Source organism: Neoarius graeffei, chromosome 20 (genome assembly GCF_027579695.1).
Source record: "Neoarius graeffei isolate fNeoGra1 chromosome 20, fNeoGra1.pri, whole genome shotgun sequence".
In the NCBI taxonomy this organism is placed as follows: Eukaryota; Metazoa; Chordata; class Actinopteri; order Siluriformes; family Ariidae; genus Neoarius; species Neoarius graeffei.
The window spans coordinates 37,132,067-37,149,453 of NC_083588.1; the positions used below are offsets into that span (position 1 = coordinate 37,132,067).

The 17,387-nt window shown below is 39.6% G+C and overlaps 1 protein-coding gene across 1 annotated transcript in view; it reads left to right on the forward strand.

The window, feature by feature from the left end:
- The first annotated feature begins 3,516 nt into the window (after positions 1–3,516).
- The window catches only part of grid2ipa (glutamate receptor, ionotropic, delta 2 (Grid2) interacting protein, a), an 85,572-nt gene continuing 71,701 nt past the window's right edge, over positions 3,517–17,387 (forward strand). Inside the window, exons 1-5 of the mRNA XM_060902597.1 lie at positions 3,517–3,604; positions 4,447–4,488; positions 11,319–11,572; positions 11,725–12,057; positions 12,338–12,492. Coding sequence (XP_060758580.1) covers positions 3,517–3,604; positions 4,447–4,488; positions 11,319–11,572; positions 11,725–12,057; positions 12,338–12,492 — 872 coding nt within the window. The remainder of the gene's footprint in view (positions 3,605–4,446; positions 4,489–11,318; positions 11,573–11,724; positions 12,058–12,337; positions 12,493–17,387) is intronic.

Genomic DNA, 17,387 nt, shown 5'->3' on the forward strand with positions numbered 1-17,387 from the left:
TCAAGTTGTGTGGCTGAATTCCAAATCGCTTTAACTCCCCTATATAAGTGCACTATTTAAGGTTGGGAATAATAGCTCATGCAGCCTAGATAGTGCGCTACATATTCCGTGTTGTGTCATTTGTAATTCAGCCTGTAGCATCTTCAAGTGTTGGATTTAACAGTAACTATATCCAATAGCCAATCACAAAGCTATTAAGTTGTCACGTGTCGCTTCAATCGCGACTGCACTCGTCAATTTGTTGTCATTTTTTTGGCGCAGATTGTGACGTTCTAAAACGCAAAACTCCGGTTATCTCTGTCTACACGAAAAGGCATACACGGAGTTTTCAAAAATCTTCACTTTGCCCGGAGTTTTTTTAAATATTCGTTTTTGATGTGTTTTCATGTGGACGACAGGCCAAAACGTAGAAAAATATCTTCGATTTAGCAGATACCCGGCTACGTGTGGACGGGGTCGAACACACAACAAAGTTCGCATTGCTTGTCGCGTTGCTGTGATGTTTCTCTCCCTCCGGATTAAATGGACAATGACTCGAAAATCACTAAAATACATGAATACTAAATGAACAGTTTGCTCTGATGGCGCAGTTCATGTGGCCTTTTCTGCTTTCCCGTCGGTGCGCTATCCGCCGCGTTTCGCCCTTCTTTAATCCACATTTCTGCGAATTTCTCAGCAGGGAAGGAACGCACGTCTGGCCCATTGACAGCGAGGAAAAGAAGGCTGTCAGTGTGGATACATTCATTCTGTTGCGCTCATCAGTAAGGATGTGATTCATGGCGCTAAATCCACGTTCACACTCTGGATATTGTTATTATCTACAGTGTATCTATTTGCTGGGGACGTTCGTGAACATCAAAGCTGCCACCTCGGGTCATTTTGAAAGTAAGTGCAATGTAGACCATAGAAAACTGTGTCACAACATGCCTGTCATGTCAACTTTTTTTTTTGGTTTGTTTGTTTTATTGACAGGGTTGTCCCCGAGGATTTTTTTTCAGCAGAGATAAAAACCAGAGGGGGGGATGATCGCACCCAGCTTATAACTATAAACAGAGATATGCATTATGTGCTTAAAGTGTGTAATGCCTCTAAACCCCACTTTTTTCCTTGTGCAAAGCAAAAATCATTATGTTGACTGACCATGTGTTTTCAAACCATAGCTGATCCAAAAGATCAGCCGATTTTCACGGAATATGCCGAGACTGAACCGGAAAGGGGTGAGTAACGTCACACGTGTAACAATCCAGGTATCAATTTCGTTCCCATGTGCAGCAGTGGTTAGACCAGTCCCGATATGGAATCACGTTTGGAGAGAATTCTGATAGTGATTGGGATTCTTATATGTCGGATGAAGGGGCAGATGATTATCAAGGATATTCCAGAGTAAATGGTTATCTTTTTGAGCCCCTAAGATGAGAAACTGCCAGTTCACGACAGTCTTCCTCTGTAGCGCACGAGAGATATGCAGAATGCGGTGGTTACCTTTCATCGTGTTTTCCTGAGCAAAACTAAAAACAAATCAAGTCTTGCCATATTGCAATCTGAGAGCATTTAACATGTTTCAGTTAATAATTAATGATGATTGTGTGCATGCATTTTTCTTCCTGTTAAAGTGCATCAGATATGATAAGATCGGATGTCGCGAGCGTGTAAATGTTGCTCATAATCCTGCGTCTGGTGCACTCTGTGTGTGTGTGAGAGAGAGATAATAGGGGAATCGATGAACTGTCAATGTCAGATCAAATGTTATTTATTAAATACAGTGGTGCTTGAAAGTTTGTGAACCCTTTAGAATTTTCTATATTTCTGCATAAATATGACCTAAAACAACATTAGATTTTCACACAAAGTCCTAAAAGTAGATAAAGAGAACCCAGTTAAACAAATGAGATAAAATATTATACTTGGTCATTTATTTATTGAGGAAAATGATCCAGTATTACATATCTTTGAGTGGCAAAAGTATGTGAACCTCTAGGATTAGCAGTTAATTTGAAGGTGAAATTAGAGTCAGGTGTTTTCAATCAATGGGATGACAATCAGGTGTGAGTGGGCACCGTTTTATTTAAAGAACAGGGATCTATCAAAGTCTGATCTTCACAACACATGTTTGTGAAAGTGTATCATGGCACGAACAAATGAGATTTCTGAGGACCTCAGAAAAAGCGTTGTTGATGCTCATCAGGCTGGAAAAGGTTACAAAATCTCTAAAGAGTTTGGACTCCACCAATCCACAGTCAGACAGATTGTGTACAAATGGAGGAAATTCAAGACCATTATTACCCTCCCCAAGAGTGGTTGACCAACAAAGATCACTCCAAGAGCAAGGCATGTAACACTCAGCAAGGTCACAAAGGACCCCAGGTTAACTTCTAAGCAACTGAAGGCCTCTCTCACATTGGCTAATGTTAAATTACAAGAAAAGACCAAACACTGAGAAGCACTTAATATATGGGCAGAAGAAATCCATCCATCCATTATCTGTAGCCACTTATCCTGTTCTACAGGGTCACAGGCAAGCTGTAGCCTATCCCAGCTGACTATGGGTGAAAGGCGGGGTACACCCTGGACAAGTCGCCAGGTTATCGCAGGGCTGACACACAGAGACAAACAACCATTCACACTCACATTCACACCTACGGTCAATTTAGAGCCACCAATTAGCCTAACTTGCATGTCTTTGGATTGTGGGGGAAACCGGAGCACCCGGAGGAAACCCACACAGACAGGGGGAGAACATGCAAACTCCACACAGAAAGGCCCTTGCTGGCCGCTGGGCTTGAACCCAGGACCTTCTTGCTGTGAGGCGACAGTGCTAACCACTACACCACCATGCCAAAAGAAATAATGGGGCAAAAAGAAATAATGTTGTTGGGTTTTTTTGTTTGTTTTTTGCGCATCACTGGGCATAGCATATCAGTGGACACATGGGTAGCAGTTGTGCTGTTTATTGACAGGAAATGTGCTTAATGTTTAAACTGTGAGCATGCTTGACCTTGACCTGAGAACAGACCTTTCCTCTCTTGTCTCTTGTCCTGTCTCACTGTGTCTCTCCATTGCATTGGATGCTGTCCTTCACCAGAGTGCCAGCTTTTTTTCTGGGTCAGTCCTTAACCCTCTGAGAGGGCCTGAGCCACAAGAAGTAGAAAGAGAGAGAGAGGAGGGGGGAGGTATTTATAGAAAACTAGGGCTTCGCAGTACCTTTTTCCTTGCAAAAGAATCATTAGAGGACCCAGCTAGCATGTCCCAGATTTTTGATCAGTGCTCTGCATGAGGGCCAGGGCTAGATAAACTTAGTAGAGGATGCAGAACCCTGCTTGGAAAGAGCGTGTCTGTGTTCTCCTAGACACTCCATTCTTCTCCATAGCTCATCCTGGGCTTAAACTGTAGCTGGAGCCTTGATAGACTTTGTAAATGGTTTTAAGTGCTTAGGTGGCGACTGAGCTGACTTTCCTCAGGCCCTTGGGCTTCCCACACTGACTCTGATACAAGCCCTGAAGGAACACACCTGCAACCATGATGAGAAGATTTCTAAAGAGCCAGAAGGGCCGTTTTTCGCTCCGCCAAAGCCGTTCAGGTTCCCGCAGCGCCTCCAAGGACTTCTGTAAGTTTCTTCTTTATCTATTTCACTGTTTCTTAAGCAGCTTCACTGATAAAAGGCATGATGGATAACAAGGGATTATGTTTTCTGTGCTGATATGTGATTGCAGCTAAATTGGGTTGTGTATTGGAGCAATGATTTGTGGTTGTAGTGAAGAGTGAATTTGAATTCCACTGTAGAAGTGTATTGTGTGGATTAATTTCTTATTATTCAGCTAAATGGTTATTATTGGTGCTGTTATTTCTACTAGTGAAATTTATTCATATTCTAAAGTTAAAATATTTTTTGTTATACAGTTGTATGTGAGATATAGTGCTAGTGTACACATGACACATCCAATAAATTTTATATATATATAAAATTTATTTTCAATATATTATGTTATATATAATTATTAAATAATCCCAGCTATAAATTGTTGTGAATGTGTACAACTTTTGTTTTGCATGCAGCACTTTTTCTATTTTAACCACATTTTTTTTCATTCATAATTTACACATGATGGTTAACTGTAATGAGGTACTACACAAAAATGGCCAATATAGATAAGGAAATTTTGGGCTGGTTTCAGAGTAATTTTCAGTCAGAGACTGACTGCAGTACAAGAATGAGGGCAGGGGCTCTACTAGGGCTTTAGACATACAGACAAAAAAAACAACCCTTTTTTAGGTTTTTTTTAATGAAATCATGCTGAAAAATGAATAATTAATTTATAATTAAAAACTGGCAACATTAGTGGTAGTCATTGTAATAGAGATTCCTGCAGTATATTTGTTAGAAAATTACTCCGCATGCTTGTCTTTTTATTCCCTGCTTATTATCTCATTTGTTGTTTCTCCTCACAGACCCAAATCCTCAAGTGCTCAGGGATTTCCCCTTAAACATCGGTATGTGAACCTAGATCCATTCAAATAGAGATTTATACACACAGTACATATTCACTATTTGTCAGTTTGCAACTTGATTCCCACTGGCCAAATTTAGGACAGCGTCTTTGTGAAAAGCTATCATCAGTAGGCCTATTGAATATATGATCTATTGTAAGGTATTCTATCTACACATTCACTTATGTTCCTTATGTTCTCTTTTACCACCCACAGTATATACAATATACCAAGGCATTTGTCTCTTACAATGTTATCATGGCCAGATCAAAATCACTATATTCTAGTTTCTAGCTGTGGCCTAACTACATGTTTTAGTATTTGAACACATCTAAGTAGGGCTGTAGGACTTGAGGCCAGTTTTGAGACATTTCTGTCTTGACTTGAACTTGTCTCTCATTTCTTGGCATTTGTGCTTGGACTTGTCCAGTCTTGGGCATTGGTCTTGCTAAATATGGTCTTGATCTTAGTCAAAAGTTTGTAAAATAATGTTTGTGTTGTCTTTTCTTTTCACATGCACAAAGTTTGACAAGAAGTGATCCCTTCTTCTGGATGTGTTCGTCTTGAGCTTTACTTAGTCATGCTTTCATCTGGGTTCAATCTTGACCTGTGGTGGATTTCCCCAAAGCCTCTTAATGCTAAGAGCATCGTAACTAGGAGAGAGAGTGTTCATTGTGCTGCTTGCTCTACCATTTAAAAAATTATCCTTATGCTATGATGCTTTTGGGAAACTTAGCACTGGTCTCAACCACCATAAAACTTGGTCTTGCTTCAATCTCATCTAGGACTAGTCTTGGACTTGACTGTAGTGGTCTTGACTGCAGCCCTACTTCTAAGATAATTTTTGACAAATTTGAAATACACTTCACATATTTTCAAGATATCATCTTTTACTTAATTTTTCTGTAATATGAATGCCAGAAGTCACTTCCCGGGTAATTCCATCTATAACACAACCTTGACAGTAAGCTTATGTTACCTGTCAGCTGTTGGTAGTTATCTGGCAAGGAAACCATTTTAGTCAGGTTTAATAAAAGACCTAACCCTATTTAAAAAGCCTAGTTGTATTTTCTCCAGTTGCAGTCAGAAGTTTACATACACTCACCATGGACATGAATGTCATGGCAATATTGGGCTTTCAATTATTTCTTTGAACTGTTCTTTTTCTGGAGAAGAATGATTGTACAGCATGCAGCTTTAATAGAAAAAACTAAACAAAAACAAGAAGTTGGTGCCCAAGCTTTAATTTACTTTGGGTTGTCTGAAATCAACACAGGGTCAGAATTATACATACACCCACTTAGATTATTAATGTCATGCTATAAGGTGTGAAAAGTTCAAAAATGTCCTTTAACTTGCCAAGGCCTCTTAACTTCCTGTTAGTGATCATGATTGATTACAGTTTTTACAACATCAAAAGGGTTTGATTGACAAATGCATGTTAATGGAGCCCCCAATACACAGGCCTGCCATGAACAGGAAGCTGCTGGAACACCAGCGTCACTGTCTATAGTCAAGCAATATTTACATCACCATGGACCGATACGCTGCCATCCAAGAAAGAAGAGCCCACTTCAAAGTCGACACCTTCAAGCTTTACTGAATTTTTCAGCTGACTACATGGACAAAGAAGAAGCCTTCTGGAGAAAAGACTGAAGTTAGATGAGACAAAGATTGAGTTGTTTGGCTACAATGACCAGAGGTATATTTGGAGGAGAAAACATGAGGCATTCAACACAAAAGCACCAACTGCTACTCCTGTACCTTTGATAAGCTTTAAGAATAACACTTTAAAGCTTCATTACATGGACATTTCCAGGTAAAACATACATAAAAAAAGTACAAAAGAAGTACCCTTGACAAGGTAACATACAACCCTGATTCCAAAAAAATTAGGATACGGTGTAAAATATAAAGAAAAACATGTTGAATGCAACATAATTGTTGAAGTGTTGAACATGAAATTCTTTTCCATTCTTGTTTCATATACGACTTGAGTTGCTCAAAATTCTGGAGTCTCCGTTGTTGTATTTTGCACTTCATAGTGTGCGACACATTTTCACTGGGAAGCAGGCTAGCCAGTTTAGCACATGTACTCTTTTACTACGAAGCCACACTCTTGTAAGACATGCAGAATGTGGTTTGGCATTGTCTTGCTGGAATAAGCAGGGATGTCCCTGAAAAAGATGTCATTTGGATGGCAGTACATGTTGCTCCAAAACCTGCATGTACAGTGGTGGTTGAAAGTTTGTGAACCCTTTAGAATTTTCTATATTTCTGCATAAATATGACCTAAAACATCATCAGAGTTTCACACAAGTCCTAAAAGTACACAAAGAGAACCCAGTTAAACAAATGAGACAAAAATATTATACTTGATCATTTATTTATTGAGGAAAATGATCCAATATTACATATCTGTGAGTGGCAAAAGTACGTGAACCTCTAAGATTAGCAGTTAATTTGAAGGTGAAATTAGAGTCAGATGCTTTCAGTCAATGGAATGACAATCAGGTGTGAGTGGGCACCCTGTTTTAGTTAAAGAACAGGGATCTATCAAAGTCTGATCTTCACAACACATGTTTGTGGAAGTGTATCATGGCAAGAACAAAGGAGATTTCTGAGGAGCTCAGAAAAAGCATTGTTGATGCTCATCAGGCTGGAAAAGTTCACAAAACCATCTCTAAAGAGTTTGGACTCCACCAATCCACAGTCAGACAGATTGTGTACAAATGGAGGAAATTCAAGACCATTGTTACCCTCCCCAGGAGCAAGGCATGTAATAGTTGGCGAAGGACCCCAGGGTAACTTCTAAGCAACTGAAGGCCTCTCTCACATTGGTTAATGTTCACAAGTCCACCATCAGGAGTACACTGAACAATAATGGTGTGCATGGCAGGGTTGCAAGGAGAAAGCCACTGCTCTCCAAAAAGAACATTGCTGCTTGTCTGCAGTTTCCTAAAGATCACATGGACAAGCCAGAAGGCTATTGGAAAAATGTTTTGTGGATGGATGAGACCAAAATAGAACTTTTTGGTTTAAATGAGAAGCGTTATGTTTGGAGAAAGGAAAACACTGCATTCCAGCATAAGAACCTTATCCCATCTGTGAAACATGGTGGTGGTAGTATCATGGTTTGGGCCTGTTTTGCTGCATCTGGGCCAGGACGGCTTGTTCATTGATGGAACAATGAATTCTGAATTATACCAGTGAATTATAAAGGAAAATGTCAGGACATCTGTCCATGAACTGAATTTCAAGAGAAGGTGGGTCATGCAGCAAGACAATGACCCTAAGCACACAAGTCGTTCTACCAAAGAATGGTTAAAGAAGAGTAAAGTTAATGTTTTGGAATGGCCAAGTCAATGTCCTGACCTTAATCCAATCGAAATGTTGTGGAAGGACCTGAAGCGAGCAGTTCATGTGAGGAAACCCACCAACATCCCAGAGTTGAAGCTGTTCTGTACAGAGGAATGGGCTAAAATTCCTCCAAGCTGATGTGCAGGACTGATCAACAGTTACTGGAAACGTTTAGCTGCAGTTATTGCTGCACAAGGGGGTCACACCAGATACTGAAAGCAAAGGTTTACATACTTTTGCCACTCACAGATATGTAATATTGGATCATTTTCCTCAATAAATGACCAAGTATAATATTTTTATCTCATTTATTTAACTGGATTCTCTTTATCTACTTTTAGGACTTGTGTGAAAATCTGATGAGGTTTTAGGTCATATTTATGCAGAAATATAGAAAATTCTAAAGGGTTCACAAAATTTCAAGCACCACTGTTCCTTTCAGCATTATTGGTATCTTCACAGATGTGCAATTTACTCATGCCATGGGCACTAATACATCCCCATACCATCACAGACTTTGGCTTTTAAGCTTTGTGTTGGTAACAATCTGGATGGTCCTTTTCATCTTTAACCTGGAAGACACAACATCAATGATTTCCAAAAATAATTTGAAATGTGGACTCGTCAGACCACAGCACACTTTTCCACTTTGCGTCAGTCCATCTTAAATGAGCTGAGGCTGAGAGAACATCCAGGCTTTTCTGGATGTTGTTGATATATGGCTTTCACTTTGATGCAGTGACGATCTGTGTTTACGATCAACAGTTTTCCAAACTGTTCCTGAGCCCATGTAGTACAACCACAAATCAGGAAAAGTTGGAATGGTATGTTGAAATTAAACCTGAAACCAATGATTTGTAAATAATCTTTTACCTGTATTGCACTCAAAACAATACAACAGCATATTATTTTATGTTTTACCTGAGAAATTTTATTTATTTATTTCAAAATAAATACATTTCAATTTTGATTCTTGTGACACATTTCAAAAAAAGTTGGGATAGTAAAGCATTTACCACTTTATATTGTTGCCATTCCTTCTTACAACACTTAAAAGATGTTGAGGGACTGAAGACACCAAGTGATTCCTTTCAGGTGTTATTTTGCCCCATTCTTCCTGAAAACAGGTCTTAAGGTGTGCAACAGTACAAGATCATTGTTAGCATATTTTTTCATTTCAAAATTCATCACACATTCTCGGTTGGGGACAGAGGGGACAGGCACCTCCTTCTTCCACAGCCATGCCTTTGTAATGTGTGCAGAACGTAGTTTTGAATTGTCTTGTTGAAATACCCCTGGAAAAGATATTGGCTTGAAGGCAGCACATGTTGCTCCAAAATCTCAATGTACTTTTCTGCATTAATACTGCCATCACAGAAGTGTAAGTTACTTTTGCCAAGGGCATTGACACAACCCCATACCATGACAGACCCTGGCTTTTGGACTTGTTGCTGGTAACGGTCTGGATGGGCACAGTTAGTATAAGGCTTCCTTTTTTGCACAGTAAAGTTTTAACTGGCATTTGTGGATGTAACTCCATATTATTGTGTTTGACAAAGGTTTGCCAAAATAATCCTGAGCCCATGTGGTTATATCAGCTATAGATGAGTATCGGTTCTTGATGCAGTGCCGTCTGAGAAATCAGAGGTCACAAGTGTTCTGATTAGGCTTGCACACATGCCACTTACACATGAAATACCTCCAGATTCCTTGAATTGGTTAATGCTATTATGCACAGTAGAGGGTGAAATATCCAAATCCCTTCATATCTTTCTTTGAGGAATATTGTTTTTAATCATTTCATAAATTTTTTTCATGCATTTGTTGACAAACTGTAGATCCTCAGCCCATCTTTCCTCTTCAAAGACTAGACTGTTCCTGGATACTAATTTTGTACTAAACCATGATTACAGTTACCTGTTGACATCACCTGTTTTAAATCACATCATTATTTAATTGCTTTACTTCATTATTAGCCCTCAATTGCCCCCATCCCAACTTTTTTTTAGGATGTGTTACAGGCCTGAAATGCAGGAATGGATGTATATTAACAAATTAAATCAAGTTGACCAGACAAAACATCGAATAGCTTGGGGTCAGACTGTTAGTAATGAATTACGAGTCAAAGTACATTTAGAAATCACTGATTTTTTTTATTTTATTTGTATTTTCAATATGTCCCAACTTTTTCTGATTTGGTTTTCAATGCAGTGCCGCCTAAAGGATCGAAGGTCATGGGCATTTAATGTTGGTTTGCACCCTTGTTCCTTACATGCAGAATTTCTCTGGGTTCTCTGAATCTTTTGATGATATTATTGATGGGGAATGCATGGGGACTCATAGAAAAGTCATGGTCTAATGGTTAGAGAAACAGCTTTAGGACCAAAAGGTTGCTGGTTCAATTCCCTGGACCAGCAGGACTGGTTTAAGTTCCCTTGAGCAAGGTGCTCAACCACTCTGGTAAGAGTGGTGGTGTACCTTGTGTCTGATTAGCCAATGAAAAACTCATCTCAATCTCATTATCTCTAGCCACTTTATCCTGTTCTACAGGGTCGCAGGCAAGCTGGAGCCTATCCCAGCTGACTATGGGCCAAAGGTGGGGTACACCCTGGACAAGTCGCCAGGTCATCACAGGGCTGACACTTGGACACAGACAACCATTCACATTCACACCTACGGTCAATTTAGAGTCACCAGTTAACCTAACCTGCATGTCTTTGGACTGTGGGGGAAACCGGAGCACCCGGAGAAAACCCACGCGGACACGGGGAGAACATGCAAACTCCGCACAGAAAGGCCCTCGCCAGCCACGGGACTCGAACCCAGACCTTCTTGCTGTGAGGCGACAGCGCTAACCACTACACCACCGTGCCGCCCCCCCAATGAAAAACTGATTATTTGATTATCAGTTTGGGCATTGAACCTGACTGACTGATATTATTGATTGTCAAAGGTGAAATCCCTAAATTCCTTGCAGTTGTATGTTGTGAAATGTTCTTAAACTGTTGGACTATTTGCTCATGCAATTTTTCATAAAGTGGTCAACCTCGCTCCATCCTTGCTTGTGAATGACTGAGCCTTTCCAGTTGCCAATTAAGCAGCTACCAATTAACCTGGTTACCTGTAGAATGTTCCCAGTCTTTTGTTGCACCTGTCCCAACTTTTTTGGAACGTGTTGCAGGCATCAAATTCATAATGAGTGTATATTTACAAAAAACATTAAAGTTTATCAGTTTGAATATTAAATATCTTGTACTTGCATTGTATTCAACTGAATATAGGTCAAAAAGGATTTGCAAATCATTATTACATTCTGTTTTTATTTACATTTTACACAATGTCCCAGCTTTTTTGGAATTGAGATTGTACAGTTTGGTGCACTTTTTCCTGAGATTGTAGGAAAAGTAGTAATTTAATTTCAGAAAATTTTACAATGGCACATATCTGTGTAAAATCTTATTCTTCTCCTTCAGAATTGGCTCTTCCGGCAACTAACCAGGGCTGGCCTGAGGACTTTGGATTCAAGCTAGGTGGAGATGGACCTAGCTACATCCTCTCTGTGGTGGAGGGCAGCAGTGCCTATATGGCAGGTCTACAGCCTGGTGACCAGGTGCTGGAAATTGATGGCCAAAACGTTTCCACTCTCAGCACTAAAGCTCTCGTCGCCTTGGCCCAAACCCTCAAAACCGTACCCCCAAGCATCGGGGTTGTGTCCCGCATTGAACAGGTCACTAATGCTATTAGAATACAATGTTGTATTATGATCAGTGTGGTGTGATATCAGCATATCAAATAACGTGTGCTAAAATGATAAAACAGTTTCTGTAGAAATATCTGGAGGATTCAAAGGACATCACTTTTCATTTTGTTACTTTGTAGTTGGACATCACTCCAGGACCTGATGGCCGCTTTGGCTTTACCATTGTTGGAGATTGCCCATTGTTGGTGGAGGACTGCATGCCCAACTCTCCTGCAGGTCGCAGTGGGTTACGAGCAGGGGACTATGTGATGGAAGTGAATGGAATTCCAGTGAAGCACCATGAGATGGCAGCAGCCATGATTAAGGCATCGCAGGGTCGTACACTGCGTCTTGGTGTGCTCAGAATGAACCGTTGGCAAAAACGTACCAGCAGCAGCATGAAAGAGACCTACCAGAGTGGAGATATAGTCCGTCAGGACCGCAAACACAAAGCCCTGGAGTTTAACAAGAAGGTCAGTACTACATCCCTCCACTGCATGCTACATTGACTGGAACCATCTCTTTGTTTGGCATTGGACTGGGCTTAATGTGCTGGTGACTTGCATTATTCCCATAACTCCTCAAGGAGTTTATTTAATAATTTATTAATTTATAAAATTCCACCTGTTACTGTGGTCTTAGGATCAACCACCTCTGAACAGCAAACATTTTTGTGTGGAGAATATGAAGTATAGTAATGCTTGTTGGTGCTGCCTGCTGATTCTGTTTCCTTTGTGTCTCCTGTGTTTTCAGGTTGAGGAGATTTTAGGTGAAGAACCAGTGGTGAAGGAGAGGCTTTTTGACCTGTTGAAGCAATACGCTTCAGAGAGGGATGTGGAGCAGCTGGCATCTACACTCCCAGAGATACTGATCAATGAGGAACATCAACAGCTGATTGACAGCATCAGGTACCATTGAAATTATGATCAGATTCATTGTCAGCAAACTGGACATCTGTGCTTCATGTTAGTTCAGATAAATAGTATATAGGCCTCTTCAGGTTATTTATTTTATCTTTGAATATTAGGCTTTGCTGCCTTTTTGTGCTGAGTCTGCAGTTTCACACAATCTGGTATAAACGAAAACATGTAAGAAAGGGAGATAAGCAATCTCTGAAGGGTTAAACCTTTCCTCCTTCCCTTTTTTTAGCTCTGATTTCTGTTCTCTCTCTCTCTCTCTCTCTCTCCTTTCCCAAATATAAAATTGAGGAAATAGAATGGGTAAACATCTCACAACTGCACAGTAATAAAAGACAAACGTCCTTAAAAATCCACAATGGGAACCCAAAAATGGCATTTTTTAAAATGAACAAAGCATTTGCCTGATACGTACAGTCGTGACAGAAGCTGTTGACAGCTTTGTCGTAATCAGGCCAGTGTCTATAAATATTGTCGAGAATTAGGTACTATGCCAAGTCTAATGGTACCAGCTGCAGAAAGATTTGATGAAATGGAAGCTTGATTCCCTCACATCTCTTATATTAAGGGATTCCTGCTATTTAGATTTGCAGCAACTGAGAGATTCAACAAAAGGGCATACCAGAAAAGGTTTGTTTTTGGCACTGATATCCAAAGTTTTGTCTAATCTAGTATTGACTGGTAGAATTAGGATGAATGTAGCCAAACATAAATGTCCCACAGTTAAGTAAGGAATAAAACAAGATACATTGGTGCTTGAAAGTTTGTGAACCCTTTAGAATTTTCTATATTTCTGCATATATATGACCTAAAACATCATCAGATTTTCACACAAGTCCTAAAAGTAGATAAAGAGAACCCAGTTAAACAAATGAGACAAAAATATTAGACTTGGTCATTTATTTATTGAGGAAAATGATCCAATATTACATATCTGTGAGTGGCAAAGTATGTGAACCTCTAGGATTAGCAGTTAATTTGAAGGTGAAATTAGAGTCAGGTGTTTTCAATCAATGGGATGACAATCAGGTGTGAATGGGCACCCTGTTTTATTTAAAGAACAGGGATCTATCAAAGTTTGAGCTTCACAACACGTTTGTGGAAGTGTATCATGGGATGAACAAAGGAGATTTCTGAGGACCTCAGAAAAAGTGTTGTTGATGCTCATCATCAGGCTGGAAAAGGTTACAAAACCATCTCTCAAGAGTTTGGACTCCACCAATCCACAGTCAAACAGATTGTGTACAAGTGGAGGAAATTCAAAACCATTGTTAACCCTCCCCAGGAGTGGTCAACCAACAAAGATCACTTCAAGAGCAAGGCATGTAATAGTCGGCAAGGTCACAAAGGACCCCAGGGTAACTTCTAAGCAACTGAAGGCCTCTCTCACATTGGCTAATGTTCATGAGTCCACCATCAGGAGAACACTGAACAACAATGGTGTGCATGGCAGGGTTGCAAGGAGAAAGCCACTGCTCTCCAAAAAGAACATTGCTGCTCATCTGCAGTTTGCTAAAGATCATGTGGACAAACCAGAAGGCTATTGGAAAAATGTTTTGTGGACAGATGAGACCAAAATAGAACTTTTTGGTTTAAATGAGAAGCGTTATGTTTGGAGAAAGGAAAACACTGCGTTCCAGTATAAGAACCTTATCCCATCTGTGAAATATGGTGGTGGTAGTATCATGGTTTGGGCCTGTTTTGCTGCATCTGGGCCAGGATGGCTTGCCATCATTGATGGAACAATGAATTCTGAATTATACCAGCAAATTCTAAAGGAAAATATCAGGACATCTGTCCATGAACTGAATCTCAAGAGAAGGTGGGTCATGCAGCAAGACAATGACCCTAAGCACACAAGTCGTTCTACCAAAGAATGGTTAAAGAAGAATAAAGTTATGGCCAAAGTCCTGACCTTAATCCAATCGAAATGTTGTGGAAGGACCTGAAGCGAGCAGTTCATGTGAGGAAACCCACCAACATCCCAGAGTTGAAGCTATTCTGTACGGAGGAACGGGCTAAAATTCCTCCAAGCCAGTGTGCAGGACTGATCAACAGTTACTGGAAATGTTTAGTTGCAGTTATTGCTGCACAAGGGGGTCATACCAGATACTGAAAGCACAAAAGAATGGTTAAAGAAGAATAAAGTTGGGGGCGTCGTGGCTCAGGTGGTTAAGGCGCCATACCATGAATGCGGGCGACCCGGGTTCGATTCCAGCCCGAGGTCATTTCCCGATCCCTTCCCGTCTCTCTCTCTCCCGCTCATTTCCTGTCTCTACACTGTCCTATCCAATAAAGGTGCAAAAAGCCCAAAAAAATATCTTTAAAAAAAAAAAAAAAAAAAGAAGAATAAAGTTATGGCCAAAGTCCTGACCTTAATCCAATTGAAATGTTGTGGAAGGACCTGAAGCGAGCAGTTCATGTGAGGAAACCCACCAACATCCCAGAGTTGAAGCTATTCTGTACGGAGGAATGAGCTAAAATTCCTCCAAGCCAGTGTGCAGGACTGATCAACAGTTACTGGAAATGTTTAGTTGCAGTTATTGCTGCACAAGGGGGTCATACCAGATACTGAAAGCAAAGGTTCACATACTTTTGTCACTCACAGATATGTAATATTGGATCATTTTCCTCAATAAATAAATGACCGAGTATAATATTTTTGTCTCATTTGTTTAACTGGGTTCTCTTTATCTACTTTTAGGACTTTGTGTGAAAATCTGATGATGTTTTAGGTCATATTTATGCAGAAATATAGAAAATTCTAAAGGGTTCACAAACTTTCAAGCACCACTGTAGCTTGTGCTGTTATAGGAAAATAATGAATGCCTGAGTATTGAGCTACTCTTACCACACCTAATATTTTCCAATCATAGCATGTCCTGGAGTGTTTTATTTCCCTTATGCCACAGCAATTTTCCAACATTACGAAAGTCCTGACATTCGAGACACTTTTAAATAAACTCCTCCTAACAGAAAGCTTCACACTTTCCTTAAAAACAAAACAGCATATTATTTATTTTAGCTGCAGATTATGTGGAGCCTCAGCCATATTAGTCCCTATGGATTAGCTCTTCCTATAGAAATGAAACTTATTAGAATGAGTGGATTAATAGAAAAGTGTGATATGAATTATAGCTGGAACTACTGTCAGAGCTGCTGTTTATTTAAAAAAAATCATCACATTTTGACCAATAAAATTGGAGAACAATGGTGTGGCATGTTTGTAAAAAGTGTTCATGCAGTACACACTAAGAAAACAATTGTGCTCCTGATTATTTTATTGTGACTTTTTCTATTCTGGGCAATCCAGTGTCTGAGTCTTCATGGAATAATGGGACTTTGCTCTCTCCATAACTGGACAAAAATGGCTTTGATCAAAGTAATGGAACATTTATGCTCACTTGGTGTCTATTAAATGGGCTTTTGCTAGCTAAATTATTAAAGGCTAAAGTGACAACAGGAGAGCCACCAAGCTTGCTAATTGGAAGGGAATCAATTTGCAGAGACAAATGCTTCCTTTTTCCTTTTTCATTGTTACTCGGGTTAGCACAGGAACAGCATCCCTTATGGGAAAAGACTAGATAACAGAAACATGCTGACAGTAGGAAACAAAAGAGAGGGGTTTTTTTTTCTTTTGAAGCCTTTGGTTAACCATTTGCATATTTTTTAAAGACTGTGAAAGCCCTCAAGAATTATTATTATTATTATTATTATTGTAACTAAACCCAGAAGTCCAAACCAAGCTCTTTTATATAGTGAGTTGTTTCCTACTATCTTTGCTTTCTCCTTCATTAAACTGCATCTATTACTCTCTACTGTCCCAGCATGTCTTAATATTTAAAATCTTACTAATCTTTGTCCACCCCTTCTTGGTTTTGCCTCTCCCTCTCCATTTTTTCTCTCATATTCTACAGAAATGCATAGTTTATCACATCATAAATATCACACATTCCCCTCCCCTTCTCTTTATCCAGCACTAAGCTCATATTGGCATTTTTTCTTCTCCCAAATGTTGCTACTGGCAGCCTTCAGAAGTGTGATATTCCAGCCAGTTTGCTCACTGGCTCTGTTTAGCCTTACTGTAAGGTGGATGGGGTGATGGAGTAGCTCGAGGCTATATTTGATGATTTGTGCATTGAAGTAGCAGCTGTGAAGTTCACGTGTGTTGTGTGGGACTACGGTAGTGATGAATTGCTGTAGGTGAGTGATGCTGAACATTCCTGAGGTGTTTGTCTCTCTGTGCTCTGCTGATGTAAGGTGTAATTTATAGAAAGTGGTGCCTCATTGTGGTGTCTGTGTTTTGTGATCGAGTCCAGACATATTCATTGTGAGTCTTCTTAATGTGAGTATTCTCAATATTGTTTTGTCTCTGAAATATAACCATTTGTAGGTTAAAGAGTGGCATTTATATGATCCTTAAGTGAAATTCTGTTCTGCTTTATGATACCTGGACCTAAATATATATAATGGCTCAAAAAATGTACACCTGAACAGTCAGAATTATAATTGGATTCATTTAAAGCTTTGACAGCTTCTTTGAATAGTCAGGACATGCTGTAAATGCTTTATGGACAGTCCCGAAGTGGGAAGTCTCTCTCTTTTTTCCTAAAGCAACATGGTCATGTTTAAATATATTCTACATTTTTATCTATTCCAATTCAACCATATACTTTATACAGTAAATACACAGGAATACGATTGATACAGCTTTATGGGAATGCAAGGGTTCATTGCAGTGAAAGTAATTACACTATAGCAATACAGTTTAGAAAAAAAATATTGGGACGTACTGTACAAAGTGCCTATTAGTATCATTAAAAGGATTTCCATATTACTTTCTGTATTTCTGTACTTTCACCAAGTAAATACACCAAGAAAGGGAT